Here is a 20,602-nt window from a genome sequence, read left to right on the forward strand (position 1 = left end):
ACGAGGAAGATCAAATGAATGACTCCTCGAAATGTGAACTGGAAAGAATGAGAGAAGAGAGTGTATGCGTGAGCATGCTTGAAACCAAAGATGCTGACTAGAAAGTGCGATGAGGTGGCTCAAAAGACAAGCTCATCACCTTTGAGATATGATTTACTCTAGAAGCCATTCTGCAGAGCAGCCTGACCACTTCCAATCCATCATCTCGGCCGCATATGATTATGTTGTGTATCTCCAAATCAACACTCACCCTCGCACGAACGGCACTAAGGAGGAAAAAGGGCACAAAAGAATGGGAATCAAGAAAGAAAGAGAGAGAGAGTGGAGCCCAAGAATCCTTTTTCGAAGACTTGATGATGGTGATAAAAGTGTAATTTGAACTTGAATTTGATTAAGAAATTATTGTTTGTACTCCGGGGTGCCAGCCAAAAATATTTGTATGTAATTCAGTATACCAAAATAAAAAAAAAAAAGTTGCAATTGCGCGAGCGCTTCAATTAACCTTTCCAAAAAATTGGGAGGGGGGTTCAGAGTGCTTTAATGCCTTCTACTGTTTGCATACATACATACAGTACACACAAAGGACAATACACAGACGGATCACGCGCATTTTCCCACTTTCTCTCTTTCTGGCCGAACAAGTCCATAACACACACACATTTGATTTGATTTGAGCGGAGTCGCAATAAGCTACCGAAAATATCGTCATTTTTTTGATAAGAAAAGAGCAGTTGAACTACTGATCATGTACATCTTGATCTTCCAAGCGAGGCTGCCTAAAAAGTCTCAAATGCCGAGAAAGAACAGATTATCAGTGTATATGCGGATAAAAGGCCTTTTGTCAATGCATTGCTAGAAGATTGTCACTTTTCTGCGGTTCTTCGGCCGCTTCCTTTAGATTCTCTCCCCATCTTTTTCGATTGTAACGTGGAATCTTGAGTCAAAGCAACCTTATATTGCAACTAGTGCAATCGAAAACAAATGCACTTCATCAGTCTAGCACGCCTTTTGGCTTCTTTTGATGCACAGCGATAAGAAATACAAAAGGCATCAGATCACTATACCACTAGCAGCTGTACACGTGCCATGCATTTTATCAGTGTCTTCTGTATGCACCGCCTTTATGGTTTTTAGGGGCGATCTTGCTGGACTGAAGTCTCACCAATTGTTTAAAAGGGCGTAAAGATTAGGCTCTTCTTTTTTTTTTGTTTGGCTTTTACAATGGCGTGCGTACCTGGGATAAAGAATCAATCTAGCGTATCCAGAATAAAAGAAACCGCAATTAAGATCATCACGTGGATGGGTTGATGTTCTCATCCTTTATCGATTCGCTTTGAAAATCTTACTTTCTTGATGGCAACTCCGAATCTTGATCGTGCTTTGATCGGAGCACTGCGTCAACGTCCGCGGCACCCTGCAGGGTTCTGTTGCATTGCGGGCGGTATCATTACGATGCAATAAAGCGTGGTAAGCATTCACGCCAACAATGCACGCCGTGCATTCTTATAAGCGAGAAAACGCGGCAATTACCCACGGGCGGCTGTGTGTGTGTGACTAAATACGTGCATGTGCCCTGCGCCACGTACCTGCTGCACGCCCTATACCCTTTTGTTCTCTCAAATCAGCTTACATGTACACACGCATCAACCTTTGCAGAAAAGTGCGGGGAATCCGGATAAATTGTGTTGCAATAGATAAAATGATGATACAAAGAAAAGATGATAAATGCTAATACGAACGAACACCACGTGTTTCAAATGGCAACAATGCCAAAGCAACAGGACATAATAATGTAACACCACCTCCCAAATACAAAACATTCTTGTATGCTTGAATCTTGTCTTCAGGTGTGTCACCACCACCTCCAAACAAAGCTCCTCCTGCCAATGGAGCAACGATACCTGCCACACGACCAAGTGTAGACGTAAATCCTGCTGCTGTTCCTCGAATGGCTGATGGATACACTTCAGGCGTATAAGCATATAAGATTGCGTTGAATAAACTTTGCATAAAGTACTCCAACACATTCAAACCAACACTTGCTGCTTGTGAATCGACAATCGTGTACAAAAACATACTGACTGCCATCAATGCAGATGCGATCACCATACTCCATTGTCTGCCTAAACGTGGAATTTCAATAAGCAATCCTCCTAATAAGCATGCCACGATACCAGGTGCATATATGGCAACATAATCACGATACGTCTCTGAAAGTGGAACTTTTGCTGCTGCTCCACGTGCTGCCAAGATTTGTGGTAAGAAGAAACCGGCGATGTTGAAGCCCCAGAAATCGGCCATATATGTAAGCCATAGTAGAATTGTTGCTCTTGCCATGATGGGAGAACGGAAAAGGATACGTAAGTTTTTGAATTGGGTAACAAATGTCCTACTAGCACGTCTAAAGGATTGCAAGTAAGTTTCACGTCTCACCGATCCACCATTACCTGGCGATACGAGATCATCTTCATCAGAGTCTTCTGATCCACCATGTAATTCTGCGCATCTTCGATCGATCTCTTGGAAATCTTGAATGGTGAATTGTGGTTGGGGAGCTTTGTTTGTTTTTGCGATTCTCTTTACAACGGCAATTGCCTCTTCATCCCTTCTCTGATTGATCAAGAATGCCGGAGATTCATGAAATGTGAAAACTAAAAACCGTAACAAAAAGATTCCCATCGTAATTGCACCCAAGGTAAACAAATAATAACGCCAACCACGATTCTCATGACTTGTGCACGATGCTTCCGCTGCTGCATTCCCAGAGATATCCGCCGAACCACTTGCACAGCTATATGTGGGAATGAAACCATATGCGATACCCGAAGCGACCAAAACACCAACAGGTTGAAAGAGTGAGAGCAAAACCAACAAGAATCGTCTTCGGGTGGGTAAAGCTTCCAAGGTGATCGTCGTATCGATTGGAATATTACCACCTACTCCAAAACCGACAAAAGCGGTCAAGATACGCAAAGTGAGGAAAGAATTGGAACCACCGGTTGCAATACCGAAAACGCCTGAGAACAAGCATGTCAAGTAGAAAGACCATCTCCTTCCTACAACATCCACCAATATTCCCCAAGTGAATGCTCCTACGGTTAATCCAACGTTGAAAGCGGTGGAGAGAGTTGCGATATTTGTATCACTTGCTTCGAATGTAGGTTCATTTTTGAGAGGGACAGCGATCAATCCCAGTGCTTGAGCCCAAAGAAGATCAATAAAGTATCCTAATCCACACAAACCAAAGATGCACCATTGATACCTTCCCATTTCCATTCTGTCCAATTCATAACTCATCAATAGTGATTTGTTTTCTTTTGCCGTTCGTTGAGGATCAAAGAGATCACTTAAACTCAGATCGCTATCTCTGCTCACGCGATCTGTATCAGGGACAGGAGCGACACCCGTCCATAATTGACCACCGGCAGCATTTCTAGTTCCAGGCTCCGAACGTTCTTCTCCTTCACTCGACCCGTCCTTTTTGGATTTGTATGAATCGGATCTTTGCATCATCTTGATTGATCTTTGATCACTGAATGCGCCCAAAAGATGATCTTGTGAAGAATTAGAGGAAGAGGGAGAATCGATTCTAGGTGAATCTGGTGACCGTATTGGTTGATGTTGATATTCCTCTTGATCTGGATCAGTAGAGGCAGACATACATCAAAGGCAAGAACAACAAGAGGAGAAGAGTGAAACCGGATGATCGTTTTTTTATAGTACGGAAAGCTTTCTTTATGCTTATTCGGTGAGAATAATTTGATGTTCAAGAGACTAAAAAAAGAGTGTACCTGTAGTTAACGTCTTATTTTACCTCTGATTATACAATCAAAGGTTATTCAACATCATCATCAATCTAGTCAGTATATGCACTCAATCAATCAGTCTGAACCCTGACTGTTTGCTAATCCTGCTATGTACACCGTACCACAACTGTTTGACGTTCCTGCACTCGAGCATTAAACACACTTTTTGACACTAAAGTCTGCACTGCTGACACACTACACATACACAACAATCAATGCATTGTGCACGGCCACGGTGACTTTAAGTCAAAGCGGTATTCTAACAAAATACAGCACAGGGGAAGTGTAAGGGATACAAGAATGAGCAAAGAGCAAGATTATGTCAGCTCTTCTGTTCCCCTGACAGATGCTTGTAATGCTTTCTTATAATCACGTGCTGCCAGCATCTTTGTCATTGCCATCCGTCTTCAGACATAGCACATTACATCTTACCTCTCTTCGACACTAGGAACATCCAAATATACAGCAGGTGAAACTGTTGAATCATTTCATTTTGGCACTTGAATGAATAGAACACCATCACAGTGTCACTCACTACAGTTGTAGAGATGGCCTTGAAGAAGTCCTGATCTAGCACGTGATTCATCATTCTTCAATCCCCCCTCTTCTCTTTTTTAGGATGCATCCATCTCCGCGTTTGGTTAGATTAGCGTAGGAATTGGGTTTTAGAATTGATTGATTGAAATGCATAAAGTTGTCCGCATTTGTATTGAATAGACTGCTTTTCGTGTTTCAGAGAGCGTATCGAATACAACACGTCATTTGACGCGTGCATACAGTGAAGGAATGAATTGTATCAATTAGAGTTAGGCTCTTTTTCTGTCAACGCGCTCCCAAGGCAATTACAAGCCGATAAACAATACAACTGTGGCTTCTCTTTTTGTTCCAGGCATATACACAGTGAACGACCCGAGTTTTACAGACCAACACACACCCTCTCTTCACCTTCATTCCATCTGATGCCGAAAACGATTGCTTTCGTTGTTATTTTGCCTGGATCGCTTCAATGATGCTTCTATCAAGCGATCCGGGCAAAAGAGAAGGTCTTGATGATTGACATCTTAAACTGCAAACGCACAGACAGAGAGTACATCAACAGGAGTACTGTATACACTCTACCTATACAGATGCAATTGCATGCATATGATGCTTCCGTCTTTCTGATTGTACATCAACTTTATTTTGGTAATTTGTATATTGTTTTCCATTCATCTTGTCTCACCATCTTTCATTAGCTTGTGCAACCAATCGTGGGATGAATTGCGGATACCTTTGATGGAAACGGATGTTTGATAAGCAGAATAATCTTTCCCGTGCCATGACGAACAAGGTACTAGATTAAACTTCGGCAAAGTCGGATTAATTCACACGTATACCTTTACCGATTATCATCATTACAATCACCATCATCATCATCACCTTCAAACAATAATCAACTCTATATGCGACCTTGATCACATTCAAACAGGCATCCGGTATCACCAGACAGTCTAGTTTCTGCTCTTCTTTCTCCTGCTGGTCACCATGATGGAAGGCGTGGCAAAGAGGGCGATCGAATTGATCGGCAGTGCGAATGAGAAGCATGTAGATTTTCCTGCTTCAATCTTGACTGGCTTGCAATCCTCTTCTGGTGCTTCTGCTCAAAGTCTTTCGGAATTGGATAAATTCATTCATGGCTTATTTGCATTTGATCTCCCAAAGAACTTTTTCATTCAAATGGCAGTAGCAGGTGCTTGTATTGCAACATTGGTCCTGGTTGGTTTGGCAACAATATACTCCCGTGTAACACAAAGAGCATTTTGGATTTTCAAAGCAACAAGGAGATCAGAAGGTATTTATTTGGTTCCGAATGCGTTAAATACGTTTTTGTTGTTTGAAGGTGTTTTTGCTGCGCTATGGCTTGCATTCATCATCATTCAATACGAAGGCTACTGGAGACAAGTGGATGAAATACAAAAGCATATTGCCACATTCAATCTTATCATTTGGTGGCCACTTTGGATCGGCGCTTTCATGGCAGGATGGGGTTCGTTTTACACTGCACCTGGTGCATTGGATAAAGGTCCTTTACGCTCCAATGGCCTAGGAAAATTCCTTCCGAGACCGCTGGTGATTAACATCTTCTGCATCGGTACACCTTTGATCTTGATAATCTCTCTTATCCCGCTCATCGTATTGACACAACATCACTTAAACGACGCTTTTGGCGCTTACAAAATCTTTCGTGCGCAAATTGCTTCCGCAATCGCATCAGCAGGTTCCAATCCCATTGCTGCCTCTCCAGAACAATCCTTGCAATTTTTATCAACGGCTAATACTATCTGGGACATGCAAGTCAAGACAGGTTATTATATGGCAATCGGTTATGCTATTTGGCCGGTATGGGCAGCCATCTTTCTCATCTTTTATATGCCAGCAGGTGGATATCTCGTTTACCTTGTTTGGGGTCAATTGCGTCGTCAAAAGTCACTCTTGATCGAATTACGGGAGAAGTACATCGAAGAAGAAGCGATCGAAAGAAGAAAGCGTGAGCTGGCCAGGGAAGATGGCTTAGGACCCGGAAATCAAGTGTACAGAAGGTTGGGAACAAATAGTACAGGAGGCGCAGTTGCAATGCGACAAATCATAAGTCTGGGAGAGGAAAGTGCACCGCACGATCCAACTTCATCCCTTTTATTTCAACCTCTCACTTCTTCACAGGAAAGAGCAACGACAATCGCAGGTCCTGAAGCTGCACCTTCACCGCCCGTAACGCCAAGCACAGTTGTCCAAGGCCGTACACAGCTCTCACACAATCATCACAGCGAATCGAACGAACAGAAGCGATCGAATAGCACCGAAGGTGAAGAAGGTCAAGACGTTTTCTTTCCTCCAATGAAACCGGAAATGCAAAGGCGAGCAGGAACGAAACGATTGAGTAGTGTTGGAGGAACTCCTTACACACGATACAAATATTTGAGAAGATGTTTTATCAATTTGACCGTTTTGTACGCTGCAATCGTTTTGGGAGCAGCACTTTACTTGGGCGTTTCAGCTTCTTTGGCTAGATATCTCTACAAGAGCTATCAGAAAGGACCAGAGGATTTGGCGCATATCGTTTATTATACCTGTGTTATTGCAGCTTGGGGTGCAGTTGTCTTTGGTTCAGCTTGCATTGCGGCCATCATGGCAAGATTGATCGATCCGGCAAATGGACCGAACTCTAGCAGCAGGAACGTTAGCGATGAAAAGGGTGCAGGAGGTCAAGGTGGCTTTGCTCGTCGTGTAGTAGCGGCAAATTCTCCATTCACAATCCGTAAAAAGCTTTCTCATTCATCTTCTTCACCTTTGCAAGAAAAGACGAGAACGTTACCTGCCGTACCGGAAAGTGTTGGTGCTACGGTAGACGAATTGATGACGGGAATCTCTATACCCGCTCCTGTTCAGCACACTCGCAGCATCGGAGCCGCTTCTTCACGGTATCCCAGAAGGATGTCATCACTTGATGACGGTCATCTTCCGGTGCCGCCACCAATGCAAAATCGGGCACTCAAGTTTGACATGCATCCACGACCAGAAAGAGGCTTGATTCTTGAGCCTACTGCTGCTTCTTCTTTTGCTGAGCTAGGAGGCGAAGAGTCAAGCCTTTGGCCAGAAAATTCCGGTAGAACGTCAACATCTTCACGTTTCAAGCAACTCAAGCGTAAGAACAATTTGAAATCGATCAATACCACTCCAACCCTACCATCCGATTTCCCTTCTTCAGCAGTGGGAAGTAGTAATAACTCATCACAAAGAAGTCTACCTTCTCGTAGGAAATATTCGCTCACCGAACCAACTGCTGCACCTCCTCCGCCACCTGCAAAACCTTTGGCTCCAGCACGAACGCCACCACTCTCGCCGCAATACATGGCATTGATCAAGGATGGCAAAAGAGGAAGAAGGGACGATGGTTTGAACGAATACAAACTCGATGATGAAGTAGCACCCGTTCCTCCAAGCAAGATGGGTATTGCTCGTTCTCGAGGTGATTGGCATGTGGATCCCAGCTTTACGGGCTTACAGCATCCATTGATGCATGAAACAAGTACTTCTGCCCCTATCACCATGCCAGATCCCCACATGGCTTTGTTCTCCGGACTGAAGTTTGGTGCGATTCCAGTACAAGGAGCCGATGTTAGCGCTACCCAAAGTGATGAAAGTGACATTGAAACTCCCATGGTGAACAATTCTTTCTCTGCACACAGAAAATTGCAAAGAGACAGCAAGCAAGACGTGCCTGCTCCCGTGACGATCAGTAACAAAGCATCACTCTCCACCGTACAAACATCTCCTTCAGTTGCAGTCACGCCAATCATGACTCGATCTTCAGGATTGAAATCGGGAGTGTCTCCGTTTGCATCTCCAACGATCGGCTTACCTCCTACTCCTACATCTGCAACTGCATTCACAATACCAGCATCGGATGATTCCAATGGTCATCAACAGATCTACACTGATCGTCAAAAAGTGCCAACGCAATCAGATAATTGGACACCATTAGCACAAGGATGGTTCCGCATTCCAGACGTTCAGCATAATCCGACACGTATCACAACGCAGCCGGAGAGTGATTCTCTAAACGGATTGGAGAAGAATGAGCTGGATAGTAATCCTCTCGCTTCACCGCGCAGACCAAGTTTACCCTTACCAGAACTTACCGCTGCCAATGCTCCTCAACATTCAGCACTTTATGGCAGACGAAGATCAGAAGCACCCATATCCACTGATCGTATGTCTGGCCTTTATTTTTAGCTTTATACAATTTGCTAGAGCGCTTTCTACACTCGCAAAATGCTGCAAACATTCTTTTCTTTATAAACTTACACACTTATCGTTCTTATACCTGAAAACAACATCTTTTGTACTTTTATCATCATTTCAAATTCAACAAGGTCGTTCTGTGAAATCAAAAGTTATTCATTTGTGAGAGATAGTTGAAATGAGTGGGAATATGTACATTGTCTTGCCTGTTGAGCTAAGAATCGGGCAGACGATTGGATTGTGCGCAAGGGGGGGACAATGCTTTTATTCCAAACGAGGCAAAGGGAAAACGGGCAAAATGCTAATTCCTTCTTCGTTCAAGATGACGGCCAAAGCTGAATACCATAAGCTTATACCGACAATGATGAACAGAGCACCAGCAGCTTTTTGAGCGTGTATCATTGGATAATTCAAATAAACGGCACCTTGAACGATTGCGGCGACAACGATCAATAATGCAGAAAAGGCGACCGGAACGGCAGTTCGCAAAGAAGCCAAAAAGAGTAAAAAGACGGGAATCATTGCGCAAAAGAACAAAATTCCGACTGCCTTGTATAAATAAATGATTGTCAACACTTCATTTCCATTTGCTTCCATTGCATATGCTTCTTTGATACCTGTCCATGGAATAAAGATCATTGATAAACCTCCCAAAAGACCTGCCAATGTTCCTGCTGCGGTTGCTAAGAAAGTATTCCCTTCTGCGAAAGAGAACATGGATGCAGTCATTACAGCAATTCCTCCTAACGGTAAACCAACATTGAGGTAGATTTGAGTATTTTGCAAGCCACGTACTTCGACAAGGAGTAATCCAAGCATCAACAAAGAAGCACCAACACCGATTGCAAAAACGGGGAAGGGGCTAAAAGAAAAATGAGAGAAAAAAGTCAGAATGATGATAGGCACACAATGTAAAAGGTGATAAACTCACTTTGCAATTCTACGATGATAAGTTGGTAAACCCAATTGTTGACTATCGTATTCATTACGTGAGACAACCTTTGTCAATCTTTTACCGCCTGAAATTGTATGTTCAGGTGCGTGTGGGTCAGGGTGAATACCCATTTGTTCTTTAAGTGTACGACTCATTTTGATAAAAGGATACTAGGTGATGATAAAAGAGGGAGGGAGATGTGATGATGGTGATGATGGTAAGGAGAGGTATAAGATATTTACACTCAAGTATAAGGTTGGGAGAATTGTAACCTTTTGCGGGGGTGAATAGAATGGTCACTCTTATGATCAGACCATTTGACTTAGTATTTTAGTAGCTTTCTCGTTTGCATCCCCTTATCTTTTTGCTGCACTTTTTCCGTGATTGCAAAGGCCCATGCAGACAATAAGACACATTCTTTACATCATTCAATTTACGACGGGAACTGTGACGGATCGGTAGCGGTTTTAATTTAATTTAATGAGCAAGGTTCTTGTGTTTTACAGATCGCACTACCCCGTTTAATTGAATATTTGCCGTTTTTTGTTCAACATGATTGATTGACTGATATATTGCATGTGTATCTTAACTCCTTTAATTCCATTTTCTCAGCATTCTCCACTTTCGTTTTATTTTTTAGCCAAAGAATGAGTGTTTATTTGAATTCAATTTTATTGATTCGGCAAAATACAACTCCGCAAGTAAGAGAACAATTAGATTGACGATTACATATTAAATTAGTATAGTTCTGTTCCCCGAGGTACATACGAATGCGGGGTAAATGCGCTATCAAGTACGTTGGAGTGCATTAATTCAGTCTTCCTTTTTTATTTTCTCTTTGCGGAGTTTACGTGAGAAATGCTCAACGGCTGCCGCTTTGGTGGCTAAGAAATGATTGTTTAGTGCATTTCGCACGGGTAAAACAAAAAGTGGAGAGTAAAGTGTAATCAAGGGGTGTTTCACCATATTTTATCCCTTGAAAAAATAAGCCTCAATTCATCGGGACGGCTCATGATTTGCTCCTTCTTTCAATTTTTAATCAAATGCCGTATCAGTCTCAAAGGCACCTCCTTTGTCTTCATGGTGATGTCCATTTGAAATAATTATAGCCTGAGAAATCGAAGCTTAAACAATTGCGATCAAGGTGCATAAATGAAGTCGCTTAGATCGTAAAATGTGGAATGGCACTTGAACTAAATGCAAAAAAGAGGATCTTACTCTCTTGCATAACCTGATCATTTGCATCACCCCACAAAAGTCAGCAACTTTGAGATCCTCCGGCAAGTATAATCAAACAACTCCCTCCATTCTTATTATCATTCAAATCTCTCTCACCATCATCATCATCACAATCATTCCTATCTCATCCCCTCCTCAAATCAAATAACAATAATGTCGGTAGCAAATGGAACCATGACAGACGGCAATCAAGCCGGATTCGGAAAAGATGATGGCGGCTATCAAAACGGATCAAAAATGGAAGGTGGTCAAAATATGACACGTACGATTACTCCAGGTGGTCATGTTGCAAATGATGATTTATTGGCAATCGGAGCAGGTCATCGTAAATTGGCAAATCCATTGCCAATGGGAGCTTGGTCTTTCGCAACAACAACTTTGGTTTTAAGTTTATACAACTTAAAAGTTCAGAGTATTGCTATGCCAAATGCAGTCTTGACTTTCAGTCTCTTTTACGGCGGTTTGACACAATACTTGGCCGGTTTATGGGAATTCGCAAGTGGTAACACTCTTGGTGGTGAGTAGAATTGAACGATATAGTTAATATAGAGAATGAGGCTGATTTCTCTCTCTTTCTCTTTTCACAGCTTCCATCTTTGTTTCTTATGGAATGTTCTGGTGGGGATTCAGTTTCATCTTTATTCCTTTCTTTGGTGAAATGGGTTCTTACGATGGCGTTGCAGGAGTTTACTCAATGACCGGTATGTCAGCCAGCGAAGCAGACAGTGCAATCGGATTATACCTCTGGATTTGGATGGGAATTACAACTTTATTCATGTTCGGAGCCGCAAGATCTTCAGTCACTTTGATCTTATTGTTGTTCTTGCTTGATCTTACATTTATCACTTTGGGTGCCTATTACTATACCGGTAACACAAAATTGGAAACAGCAGGAGGTGCATTGGGCATTGCAACTGCATTTGTTGCTTATTATTTAGGATTAGGATCCTTCTTGACTCCCGATACAAGTTATTTCTCCCTTCCTCTTATCTCCCTCGCTTCCAAGGATTAAGCAGGCACAAGTTGCAATGCAATCGTGCTTTATCAACTCTCTTTATCCTTCCACAATGTCCTATCTCATCTCTTATATCTATTAAATCATGAATCAATCATTCTTATTCAAGAGAAGTGAGGTGTGAGTGAGTGTGGTTAAGATACGCGCAAAGAGTAAGGGGGTAACCCTATCACAAACACGTGTACCGCTTAAACATTCCTGAGTCACACAGTCAATTAAGCTTCTTCTTCTTCTTCTTTGCAAGCGACACACTTGCCGCTCCTTACCACAAACAGCAAACAAAACAGGCAAATCTCTCCTGAATCTGTTACCGGAAAGTACAAACTTGCTTGTGCTTAAAAGGTTATGCTTTTACGTTTCTCAAACAAATCAATCTCACTTCTTCGTCATTCTTTACAAGCACGCTTTGCACTACCTCATCACACAGTTATACTTTCTCGAACTCCAACATCAGTCTCTCTCACTTCAGCAAAGATGGCCAGCACATCAACATCAGCTGCATCGACTTCAGTAAAGCAGCCAACATGGCACAAGCCAGCCGTAAAGGCTGGCTTCGAAGAACCTTCTTTGCAAGTCTTTAACAGTTTGACCAGAACAAAGGTTGATTTCGTACCCGTTCATGGCAAGCAGATCACATGGTACACCTGTGGTCCAACAGTTTATGACTCGAGTCATCTTGGTCATGCACGTAATTATGTCACTCAAGATGTTTTACGAAGAATTTTACGCGATTATTTCGGATATGATGTTCATTTTGTTATGAATATTACCGATATCGATGACAAGATTATCTTGAAAGCCAGACATACACATCTATTGAAACAATACAAAGAAGAACATTCGAAAACAGGACTATCGAAAGAGTTGCTGCAGGATGTTCGGCAAGCCTGGTCGATCTTCTTCGGTAAAACGCTGAAGAAGTTGGCACCTAAAGCACCGCCCGGTGAACCTGAAGAGCCAGAAGATGAAGCCGCATTCGAAGAGATTTCACGCAGGATGGTACAGGATGCTGCTTGGACAAAGCAGGCCTCAGAAACAGAGCCAAAAACGTCTATGTGGTTCACAGCTTTGAACAAATCTCGTCAAGCGATCATTGCAGCAACAATGTCAGTCACAGCAGGTGACAAGAGTGGTGAATCGGCTGCGGCTCTGATTGAGTCTTCGCTTGATATTCTAGGTCCCTTTATCGATGCACAAAAAGGTCAATCGTTAAGCGATCCAGCAATCTTTAGAGAAACGGCAGCATTCTGGGAAGGAGAATTTTTCAAAGATATGAAACGACTACATGTTCAAACGCCCACAACCCTAACGAGAGTCAGCGAATATGTGCCTGAAATTGTCACTTTCATCGAAAAGATTATCGGAAATGGATATGCATACGAAGATGCAGGACCTGGAGATGGAAAGAAGAACGTTTGGTTTGATACACGTGCATTTGATGGTGCAGATCGTAAAGGTGGATCAGACAAGCATTCATACGCAAAATTAGCACCTTGGAGCAAAGGAAATAAAGAGTTACTGGAAGAAGGTGAAGGATCATTATCAACTGGTGCATCCACCGTCGCAGGGAAGCGGGCACCATCAGATTTTGCACTTTGGAAATCTTCCAAGCCAGGAGAACCTGCCTGGGATTCACCATGGGGACCAGGAAGACCAGGATGGCATATTGAGTGCAGTGTGATGGCATCCGAAGTGTTGGGTACACAGATTGATGTTCATAGTGGTGGTGTGGATCTCAAGTTCCCACATCACGATAACGAACTTGCTCAATCGGAAGCCCATCACAACTGCCAACAATGGATCAACTACTTTATGCATACAGGTCATTTGCACATCGAGGGATTGAAGATGTCGAAAAGTCTGAAAAATTTCATCACAATCGAAGAAGCACTGGAAAGATTTACAGCTAGACAATTGCGTTTAGCATTCTTACTGCAATCATGGTCCGCTCAAATGGATTTCAAAGAGAGTGCTTTGGCCGAAGTGAGAAATGTAGAAAATACATTGAACAACTTCTTTGCCGCTGCAAGGGCTAATATTCGTGAAGCAAAAGTACGCGGAGAAACATTTTCTGATGGAGAGAACCATTATGGAGATCATGAAAAGGGTTTGATGGAGGCTTTGCGAGATACCCAACAATCTTTCCGTAAAGCAATGTCGGATAGCTTTGATACGCCAACGGGTATTTCAGCTTTGATCGATTTGGTATCTAAGGCCAATGTGTACGAACGGTCAAGATCAAGAGCAGAAGTGAATGTGAGCGTGATTGAGGCGGTTGCACAATACGTTGGTGATATGCTTCGCATGCTCGGATTGGGAGAAGGAGCTGTGCGTGAGGGTGATATCGGATGGGGCGAGAGCGCAAAAGGCGGTGAAGAAAGTGGTGGTGTCGATCGAGAAGAGCTATTGATACCTTATTTGCGGGCTCTATCGACTTTCAGAGACACAGTCCGCGCTTTGGCAAAGGAGAAAGCTTCACATACTGACTTTATGCATTTAGCAGATCGGTTGCGAGATATCGATATGGTAAATTTGGGAGTTGCACTTGAAGATCAAGAAGACGGAAAGGCTTTGGTGAAATTGGTAGATGCAGCTCAATTACAAGCAGCACGAGCAGAGAAAGAACGAATGCAAGCTGATAAAGCCAACAAAAAAGCACAAGCAGCAGCTAAAGCAGAACAAGCAAAAAAGGAGAAGCTATTAAAGGGTAAAGTTGCACCAACGGAAATGTTCAAAGCTCCGAACGTGCCGGAAAAAGAATACTCGAATTGGGATGAACGTGGAGTTCCAACCCATGACGGAGAAGGAAAAGAAATCTCGAAAAACAAGAAGAAAGGAATGGAGAAAGAATATGAAAAGCAAATCAAATTGCACCAAGAATATCAAGCAGCAATTGAAGCGGGAGAACAAATTTAGTACACTGTAACTTTAATTCAATATTGTTTTAGACTTTTCATATTGCATGTCAGTTTGAAAGCGACTAGCCCGTGGTCGTTAGCCCCACTCACCTTGATAGTACCTGGATGTCGTCGTTATTCCGTTGGTTAAATTAAACTGTCGCGGAGTTCGGCATGAAAAATAAAGCGCGCCGCCGGCACAGTGCCGGTAAGGTGTTTTATAAGAAAGAACTTTCCGACTGCACGTCAGCATCACCGAAGGGGTTCTGTCACTAAACAAAAGATGCCTTTTTTGCCGACTAAGTTCTATTTCTTCTCATGAACTATCCCCTGCGACGGTGTTCCTGAGTCCGAGCTCTCGTCATGATCTCAGGAAGCTGTTGATAGAAGCCTATATAAGGACAGCTTAATTCTCTAGAGCATCCAATATTCATCATCCAATCCACCTTTTTCTCTCATCCAATCCACCTTTTTCTCTCAATCCAACAATGTTTTCTTCCAAAGCAGCCTTGGTCGTCCTTTCATGCCTTGCATTCAGTGCAACAAATGCAAGTCCATTAAACAAACGTGTTGAAGGTCCTGCTCCATGCTCACAAGCGGGTAATGGTAAATTTGGAACATTCAGCGTTTCACCTTCAAAGAACGTTGTTAAAGGTCAACCAATTCAAATTAAATATCAACAAAATTGCGCAGTAGAAGGAGATGTTTATCCTTCAAGTTTATTTGTTGCAATTAATGGAGAAGGTAATGATCCATTACAATTTGTTGCTTCTTTGGCTATTCCTCCACAAGAATATGGTCAACCGATCGTTTTGGATACCGTTGTTCCTGATGGTCCTTTACAATTTGGAAATGGAAGCGATTTAACAATTTCAGGTACCATTCAATACAAACGTAAAGAGGTTCCTGATGTTACCTACCTTTTCGAACATCAACAACCTTTCTCGATCAATGAAGCCGCATCTCCTTATCAAGGTGAAAGCTGAATTATTGTAGCAATTTAGCCTTATCATGTCTTTCTTAATGATCCCCTATATGAATGTGATTTCTTCCACCCTAGATTTGAGAAAGGATTTCTTAAATGATTCGATTTAAAAGGTTATTTCCTTGAATTAGCCCGTGAAGTTGTCGGTGGTATGATGTGGGGTGCATGATTAGTGGAAAGATGGTTTGGTTTTGATCCACTATTGTGGCTCTTTCTTATAATTCTTAGTTTCATTTTGTTGAGAACCCTATTAAAGCACGGATGAGTGGCTGACTATGAATCTAGTCGCCGAATTGATTCAATTGAATAATAGGAGGATGGCGTTTACTAAATGAACTAAGAACACCGACAAGCGTGTGAGAGAAGATGTGCCCCTATCTTTCAGTGCAGTGCAGTGCGGATAGAATAAATAGCAAAGAGATAAAAATATCCATTTTAGCGGGAGAATCATGCCAATTAGAACGAGAATTCTTTTTTAAACGCCGTACAGCAAAGCACAACTGTTAAAGAGATAAGACGCTTACACACGGCTATTTTGGCGTAGAGTTACTACATACACACTTTGGCCGTCCGCGCGCCAATGGAAGAATGTCACAAAAGAGCAGAAACCAAGAGTTCTGCCGCCGATTGAAAAAGAAGGGTGCACCGGCGGCCTGGACGCAGAATTAAAAAACGGCGAATTACGAAAGAATTTACACTTTTTATTGTAATAAATCCACTTGCATATCTTAAAGAATGACGCATGATGCAGTGTGTTGATTGTTCATCAATCCTCCGTCCCAAAATGCAAACGATCGAATTCTCTCTTCGCTTAAAGAAAAATGAAATGAATGGAATTGTGCCTATTCACTTTGTGCACATGGTCTGCAAATTCTCCACTTTTAAACCAATACACCGGTTTTTGCATCTTCATCCCATTCTAGTTCGGCAGATCTTAAAGTTTTTGTCATCCTTGGCAGTGAAGTGACCTGTTTTACGCCTTCTCCTATTTCCAACGAACCCTTGCAGATATCCCCACAGCGTTCCTGTGCACACTTCAATCGACTCCAACAAAACCAATTCGTACCTTGTGAGCTCAACTTTAAGGTTGTTAAATACTCCTAAAAACAAGAAGTATAACCTTGCCCCCCTTTCGCTTTTACCACCAACACAAAGACCTACACGCATATACATCATTGCGTGTTGATCTTTTCCTTCATACACACTTTCTTGCTCGCCACCTCATCCTGAAAAGATGGTGAAGCAATTGCCTTGCCTCACAGGCTCGGCCCTCAAGGGTAGATCCTTGACTGCTGCTGTAGCTTTGATTTCCGGTGTAGGTTTCATGTTATTCGGTTATGATCAAGGTGTAATGTCAGGTTTATTCCAAGCAGGTCAATTTGCAGCTTATTTCCCAAAAATGGCAGAAACTCCTCCTTATGCATTAGCAACAAGTGGTTCAGTTCCAAGTAATCCTGCTTTCGATAGTACAATTCAAGGTGCAGTTACCGGTATTTATGAAATTGGTGCAATGGTTGGTTCTTTGATCGTTTTATGGAAAGGTGATAAAATCGGTCGTCGTTCTTCAATCGCAATTGGTGCATGCACTATGATTGTCGGTACAATTATCATGACTGCAGTTAACATCAAATATGATGCCAATTCACGTTTGACTCAATTCGCTATCGGACGTGTGGTTACTGGTTTGGGTAACGGCTTAAACACTTCTACAATTCCAATGTGGCAATCCGAACTTTCAAAAGCACACAACCGTGGTCTTTTGGTCTTGATCGAAGGTGCATTGATTGCAGGTGGTATTATGATTTCTTATTGGATCGATTATGGATTTTATTGGATTGACGGTAGCTCCGTTCAATGGCAATTCCCAATCGCATTCCAATGCGCTTTCGCAATTGTGCTCTTGCTCGGTATTCTTTGTTTGCCTGAATCACCTCGTTGGTTGATCAAGAAAGGTCATCACGAACAAGCAGCAAAGGTCTTGGCCCAATTGGATAACACAACAACAGATGATCCAGCCGTTCAAACGCAATTACGTCAATTGCAAGAATCAATCGGAGCAGCAGAAGAATTGATGGGAGATTTCTCTTACAAAGAACTTTTGCAAAATGGACCAGAACAAAATCTTTATCGTACATCGATTGCCTTTGTCGCACAGGCCTTTCAACAACTTTCCGGTATCAACCTTATCACGTATTATGCTGCTACTGTCTTCGCTTCTGTCCAACCAGAGAACAAGACTGCTCGTCTTTTGACCTGTGGTAACGGTACAGAATACTTTTTGGCTTCCTTGGTAGCACTTTTCATGATTGATACGCTCGGTCGTAGAAATTTGATGATGTGGACTGCATTCGGAATGAGTGCATCAATGGCAGTTTTGGCAGGAACCGTGAAACAGATTAACGATAACCCAGGAAAAACATTGCCAGAATCCTACGTGGCTTCCGTGTTCTTGTACCTGTTCAACACCTTCTTTGCACTCGGTTGGTTAGGTATGACATGGTTGTACCCTCCAGAGGTAACAAGTATCCGTATCCGTGCTCCTGCATCTGCAATCGCAACATCGTCCAATTGGTTGTTCAACTTCTTAATTGTCATGATTACACCCATCGCTTTCAACAACATCAAATGGCAAACGTATTTGATCTTCACCGTCTTGAACGCATTCTTCATTCCCGTCATCTACATCTTCTTCGTCGAGACAAAGAGACGTTCGTTGGAGGAGCTAGACCTTCTGTTTGCTGAATCCTACGATGATGGAAAGGGAAGCTTCTTCAAATGGTCTCATTTCATGACCACGGCGTGCTATCTTTCATTGCACAAGAGACTTCTTTCATCCGAAGAATTGGATGCCGAATTGGCCAAGAAGTTTGGCGATGATCATATCACAACAATGCGTTCAAGATTATCAGGCAATCAAGTTCCCATCAGTGACAAGGCTGAAAAGACAAGCGCTCACGATGAAGATTCACCACATGACAACCTCTCTTCTCATTCTGGTTCCCGTCATTCTTGATGATGTTCCAGTGATGCGGATATAAATATCTCATTGTATGATTCTCACATAACACTTCCTTTGCTTCTAAGATGGTAGAGAATATCGTCTAAACTTGTACACTTTATTTCTTCTTATTCATCTCAATATAGTATTTGCATTTCTTTATCTCAAAGTTTACGTTGCAGTCCGTTCCTCTATCCTGGAAATAAGATTTGGCTCTCTTTATAAGTTGTATTCGCATTTGGATTAGCGTTAGACACATCAGGGTTTTATTATTAAGATCTGCAATACAAGTAGCTCTTTCGGCAAAACTTAGATGACCTTTTGGACTTATGGTATGATCTGATGAAGAAGAAAGAAAAGAAGGAATTAAACAACCGCAATAGGATTGACTACATGCATTAGCGCTGCTCTGTGCAGGCATAGCTATGTAAGAGGCTGGGTGTGTGTGTGTGTGTGGTGAATACGTGCCAAGTTTTGCCTTTTTGCACAGCACAGCTGCTATGACGCAAGCTAAACGGACAAAATCTTCCGTCTCCGGAGGTGCCGAACGCCTTCCAATGCAGTGTTTTTTTTTTTTCGCGTGCGCGTTATTGCCCTTTTTCACTCTTACTCCACTAGCGTTAAATTGGAATGGCTTTTTGGAAATGACTTCATCTTTTTTTGATGTTTGAGCAGTAATGATGATCATTGCAATAAAGAGAAGGCTTACTTGATATATACTGTTAAACTGTTAAATTCAGTTCGGGACGAAAAAAGCCGTTTATTTTATTTTTGGGTAAAAGGAGAAAGGGGCTCACATAGTCGTACGAATATCCGAATGGATACGAAGAATAGCCCCCCTCCGCCGTCCGTAGGCTGTGGTAGCCAGAATTACGTGCCTCGCAACGGCCCCGCTTCGTATGTACGCACGTACACATAGGCAAAATGCAGGCGTTCAAGAAAAAACAAAACAAACTACCGCGCAACTTAGGCAGACAAGCAAGAAAGGGAGAACGGAAAATACAACCCAGCAAGCCAGGCCCTTTATTTTTTTTACTCCACCTGCGTGTCTCTAAATTTATATATTCTTATACAATCAGCCCTTTTGTTCATCTTTATCATTTCCATCCACCATCATCTCCTAAAAAGGTAAAAAGCAAGTACTTAACTTCAACGCTTATCCGCACATCATCAAGCAGAACAACAACGGAAGTATACCGCACAACAACAACAACATAGAAAAACAACATGGTCGACACTGGCGCTGCTATCCGTAGAGGGTGAGTGGAGAATCAATAAAAATTACAACGAAAGAAGACACTAATAATAGATCCTTTTCCCTTACAGACACCCTGTCTCTTTTGTCTTCTTGGCCATTTGGTCTTTCATCGCAGCTGTGATTGCATCAACACTCACAAGCGATTTCAACAAAAATCACAACTCTCCAAGCGCTGAAACAACAGGAGCAGTTCGTTATAATGTCTTTGCTCAATGGTGGACATTCCTTTTCAGTTTGATTTACCTTGGCTTGTTTTTGACAGGAGCTGGAGGCGCAGTAACTTCAATCGCAGGTCATGCAGTCGGATTGTTTTTCACTTGGTTATTCGTCTTGGCAGGTGCAGGTGCAATCTCTGCTTCTACAAACGATAACCCATTCATTTACCATTCAAGTCGTCAAGCTTTGGAAGCTTTCGCTTGGATCACTTGGATTCAATTAACTTTCATGCTCGCTTTTGTCGCTTTCGTTGGCGGTAAAGCATTCCGTGGAGGTCGTGGTTTCAAGGAAGGTTTGGGCAATTGAATAATAATGTAAATCGACATAAGCATCGGTTGTGGATGTATATTCTTACCCTATCGCTCTGTTAATTTCCCTCAACGTTTCGACTTCTACATCTTTCTCATTTCATATACCTCTCAATCTTTTGATCCATTTTCTCGCTTTCTTTGCTCCTGTACATAGTACTGAA

General features: G+C 42.4%; 9 protein-coding genes across 9 annotated transcripts; 6 read left to right on the forward strand and 3 right to left on the reverse strand.

Moving 5' to 3' along the window:
• Positions 1–1,667: 1,667 nt before the first annotated feature.
• On the reverse strand, positions 1,668–3,807 carry FA14DRAFT_161625 (MFS general substrate transporter). The gene has a single exon (XM_025499201.1). It carries the CDS (start codon positions 3,658–3,660, stop codon positions 1,729–1,731), a length of 1,932 nt encoding a protein of 643 aa, XP_025354388.1. The 5' UTR covers positions 3,661–3,807; the 3' UTR covers positions 1,668–1,728.
• Positions 3,808–5,186: 1,379 nt separating this feature from the next.
• FA14DRAFT_68372 (uncharacterized protein) lies at positions 5,187–8,742 on the forward strand. The gene is made up of 2 exons (XM_025502700.1): positions 5,187–8,237; positions 8,372–8,742. The coding sequence occupies exons 1-2, from the start codon at positions 5,331–5,333 to the stop codon at positions 8,396–8,398; spliced, it is 2,934 nt and encodes a 977-aa protein (XP_025354389.1). The 5' UTR covers positions 5,187–5,330; the 3' UTR covers positions 8,399–8,742.
• On the reverse strand, positions 8,725–9,794 carry FA14DRAFT_161626 (uncharacterized protein). The gene is made up of 2 exons (XM_025499202.1): positions 9,520–9,794; positions 8,725–9,450 (listed from the first exon to the last, which is right to left on the reverse strand). Exons 1-2 carry the CDS (start codon positions 9,675–9,677, stop codon positions 8,853–8,855), a joined length of 756 nt encoding a protein of 251 aa, XP_025354390.1. The 5' UTR covers positions 9,678–9,794; the 3' UTR covers positions 8,725–8,852.
• Positions 9,795–10,998: 1,204 nt separating this feature from the next.
• On the forward strand, positions 10,999–11,773 carry FA14DRAFT_124189 (uncharacterized protein; the record flags this gene model as incomplete). Its single annotated transcript, XM_025496626.1, has 2 exons — positions 10,999–11,278; positions 11,349–11,773. The coding sequence occupies 2 exons, from the start codon at positions 10,999–11,001 to the stop codon at positions 11,771–11,773; spliced, it is 705 nt and encodes a 234-aa protein (XP_025354391.1).
• Positions 11,774–12,250: 477 nt separating this feature from the next.
• Positions 12,251–14,692, forward strand: FA14DRAFT_165206 (putative cysteinyl-tRNA synthetase; the record flags this gene model as incomplete). The annotated part of the gene is made up of 1 exon (XM_025499942.1): positions 12,251–14,692. The coding sequence occupies one exon, from the start codon at positions 12,251–12,253 to the stop codon at positions 14,690–14,692; it is 2,442 nt and encodes an 813-aa protein (XP_025354392.1).
• Positions 14,693–15,161: 469 nt separating this feature from the next.
• Positions 15,162–15,659, forward strand: FA14DRAFT_156760 (uncharacterized protein; the record flags this gene model as incomplete). The annotated part of the gene is made up of 1 exon (XM_025497852.1): positions 15,162–15,659. One exon carries the CDS (start codon positions 15,162–15,164, stop codon positions 15,657–15,659), a length of 498 nt encoding a protein of 165 aa, XP_025354393.1.
• A 937-nt stretch (positions 15,660–16,596) lies between these two features.
• On the forward strand, positions 16,597–18,866 carry FA14DRAFT_161627 (general substrate transporter). The gene has a single exon (XM_025499203.1). It carries the CDS (start codon positions 16,893–16,895, stop codon positions 18,669–18,671), a length of 1,779 nt encoding a protein of 592 aa, XP_025354394.1. The 5' UTR covers positions 16,597–16,892; the 3' UTR covers positions 18,672–18,866.
• FA14DRAFT_68421 (uncharacterized protein) lies at positions 18,683–19,462 on the reverse strand. The gene has a single exon (XM_025502702.1). It carries the CDS (start codon positions 19,342–19,344, stop codon positions 18,775–18,777), a length of 570 nt encoding a protein of 189 aa, XP_025354395.1. The 5' UTR covers positions 19,345–19,462; the 3' UTR covers positions 18,683–18,774.
• Positions 19,463–19,797: 335 nt separating this feature from the next.
• Positions 19,798–20,586, forward strand: FA14DRAFT_68411 (uncharacterized protein). Its single transcript, XM_025502701.1, has 2 exons — positions 19,798–19,915; positions 19,983–20,586. Exons 1-2 carry the CDS (start codon positions 19,884–19,886, stop codon positions 20,434–20,436), a joined length of 486 nt encoding a protein of 161 aa, XP_025354396.1. The 5' UTR covers positions 19,798–19,883; the 3' UTR covers positions 20,437–20,586.
• The last annotated feature ends 16 nt before the right edge of the window (positions 20,587–20,602 follow it).

This window comes from Meira miltonrushii (genome assembly GCF_003144205.1).
Source record: "Meira miltonrushii strain MCA 3882 unplaced genomic scaffold FA14scaffold_3, whole genome shotgun sequence".
Taxonomy (NCBI): Eukaryota; Fungi; Basidiomycota; class Exobasidiomycetes; order Exobasidiales; family Brachybasidiaceae; genus Meira; species Meira miltonrushii.